The sequence below is a fragment of the Canis lupus genome, chromosome 12 (assembly GCF_011100685.1).
Source record: "Canis lupus familiaris isolate Mischka breed German Shepherd chromosome 12, alternate assembly UU_Cfam_GSD_1.0, whole genome shotgun sequence".
In the NCBI taxonomy this organism is placed as follows: domain Eukaryota; kingdom Metazoa; phylum Chordata; class Mammalia; order Carnivora; family Canidae; genus Canis; species Canis lupus.
Window position 1 is genome coordinate 55034674 of NC_049233.1, and position 2669 is coordinate 55037342.

The 2669-nt window shown below is 36.1% G+C and overlaps 1 protein-coding gene across 1 annotated transcript; it reads left to right on the top strand.

Annotated features, from left to right (window-relative positions):
* Positions 1-503: 503 nt before the first annotated feature.
* Positions 504-1583, top strand: FUT9 (fucosyltransferase 9). Its single transcript, NM_001005380.1, is given in 1 exon segment — positions 504-1583. A coding segment is annotated over 1 exon segment (1080 nt).
* Positions 1584-2669: the final 1086 nt, after the last annotated feature.

A 2669-nucleotide genomic window follows, 5' to 3' on the forward strand; every position in this document is an offset into this window, starting at 1 on the left:
AAGGTAAGCTGGTCCACTTATGACAAATTCTCCCTTACTATTTATAGAGTTCAGGGGAAAGTTCCTTTTAAAAGCAGTTTCTTGGCTTAATAAAAGCTACGCTTCTCTCAATGGCTTAATAACACTACTGAGGGGACTCCTGGGTGGCTCAGCTAGTTAAGCATCTATCTTCAGCTCAGGTCATGATCCCGGAATCTCTGGATCCAGGGATCCTGGGATGGAGTCCCAGGAGCTCCATGTCTTTGGGGGTCCCTGCTCAGTGGGAGTCTGCTTCTCTCTCTCTCTCTGCCCCTCCTCCTACTGGTGCTCTCTCTGTCTCTTGCTTGTTCTCTGTCTCAAATAAATAAATACACAAATACTTTTTAAAAAATAAAACTAAACAGGAAAATACAATTGATTTTGTAAGTGTATTTTGAGATGTACCTATATTTATGATTAACTTTTCATCACTACCCCTACCTACTATTCCTCTACCTTTCTCTTTCTGTTTCACAGAAAAAATTATGACATCAGCATCCAAAGGAATTCTCCGCCCATTTTTAATCGTCTGCATTATCCTGGGCTGCTTCATGGCATGTCTGCTCATTTACATCAAGCCCACCAACAGCTGGATCTTCAGTCCAATGGAATCAGCCAGCTCAGTGCTGAAAATGAAAAACTTCTTCTCCACCAAAACTGATTATTTTAATGAAACTACTATCCTCATTTGGGTGTGGCCATTTGGGCAGACCTTTGACCTTACATCCTGCCAAGCAATGTTCAACATCCAAGGATGCCATCTCACAACAGACCGTTCTCTATACAACAAATCTCATGCAGTTCTGATCCATCACCGAGACATCAGTTGGGATCTGACTAACTTACCTCAGCAGGCTAGGCCACCCTTCCAGAAATGGATTTGGATGAATTTGGAATCACCAACTCACACGCCCCAAAAGAGTGGTATTGAGCACCTCTTCAACTTGACTCTGACTTACCGCCGCGACTCAGATATCCAAGTGCCTTATGGCTTCTTGACGGTGAGCACAAACCCCTTCGTGTTTGAAGTGCCAAGCAAAGAGAAGTTAGTGTGCTGGGTTGTAAGTAACTGGAACCCTGAGCATGCAAGGGTCAAGTATTACAATGAGCTAAGCAAAAGCATTGAAATCCATACATATGGGCAAGCATTTGGAGAGTATGTGAATGATAAAAATTTGATTCCTACCATATCTACTTGCAAATTTTATCTTTCTTTTGAAAACTCAATCCACAAAGATTACATCACAGAAAAGCTCTACAATGCTTTCCTAGCTGGCTCTGTACCTGTTGTTCTGGGGCCATCTAGGGAAAATTACGAGAATTATATTCCAGCAGATTCATTCATTCATGTGGAAGATTATAACTCTCCCAGTGAGCTAGCGAAGTATCTGAAAGAAGTTGACAAAAACAATAAGTTATACCTTAGTTACTTTAACTGGAGGAAGGATTTCACAGTGAATCTTCCACGATTTTGGGAATCACATGCATGCTTGGCTTGTGATCATGTGAAAAGGCATCAAGAATATAAATCTGTTGGTAATTTAGAGAAATGGTTTTGGAATTAAAGTTTTCCATCATTTGCACACTTGGAAAAATTATTTTGATGAGCTATCATCCAAGTTTTGAGGATAAGAAGAGAGACAACATTCTGCTTTTGTGTCACAATTTATTTTTATCATTCTCTCTTGGGTAACATGTATATTTTGATGGAGATTTCTGAGAGCTCAGCATTAGCAATCACTCCTTTTGATTTTAAATTATCCTGTATATACTTAATTATGTGCACTGAAAATTAATTTATTCTTTGCTACCATTTGCAAACATTGTTTTTCACATTTTGGTAGTTGTTTGTAAAGTAAGTTTGTGATATGATTGTTGTTTCTACATTGATCAGCTATTTAAGCTATTTGGGAGATGAAGATACATATCTTAAAATATGAAATATTTTCACTAAATAATATAACCTCTATTCCAAGTTTGCATAATGTAACAAAGGAAAAGCATTTGTAATTGAGTTCTAACCTCTTTGACTTCAAAATGAACAAAGTGCATAACTATCTCTTTTGAGCTACTTTTTACCTGTTTACCACATTTTTTGTGAAGGAAGAATTATTCATGTAGTGAATAAGAAAGATAGTGAAGCAGAACTGTTTTATTCAGGAAGCTATTAGACTTTTCATTTATTTTCATTAAGCTGGCTTGCAAATGCAGCCACTTGTTCTCATGATCTTAATTAAATTATTCAAGTATTTTTAAATATCCAATTTGGGGGGATTTGTAGAACATGGGAAGTAATCCTGAAAACACTTAAGAATACCTAGGACAGTTCTCTTCCCAATCCTTACACTTATTATTATAATAAATAATTTCCTCAAACAAAAGAAAAGGATGTTTATAGATACATATCATATTTATAAGTGGTACAGTTATATACAATTTTGAATAACATATCAATTTAAAATATTTTCCCCCAACCCCAATATTTAAAAGTTTCATTTTACCATGTGGATGAATAGACATAAAATTTTAGAGTTTGTCCTGTCATTTGAAAGAATATAAATAAAATTATCATTAAGGTATTAAATATAAGATTTAAAATAACACAGTGGGGATCTATAGAAAACACACAATGCTAACTCAATCTCGATGCA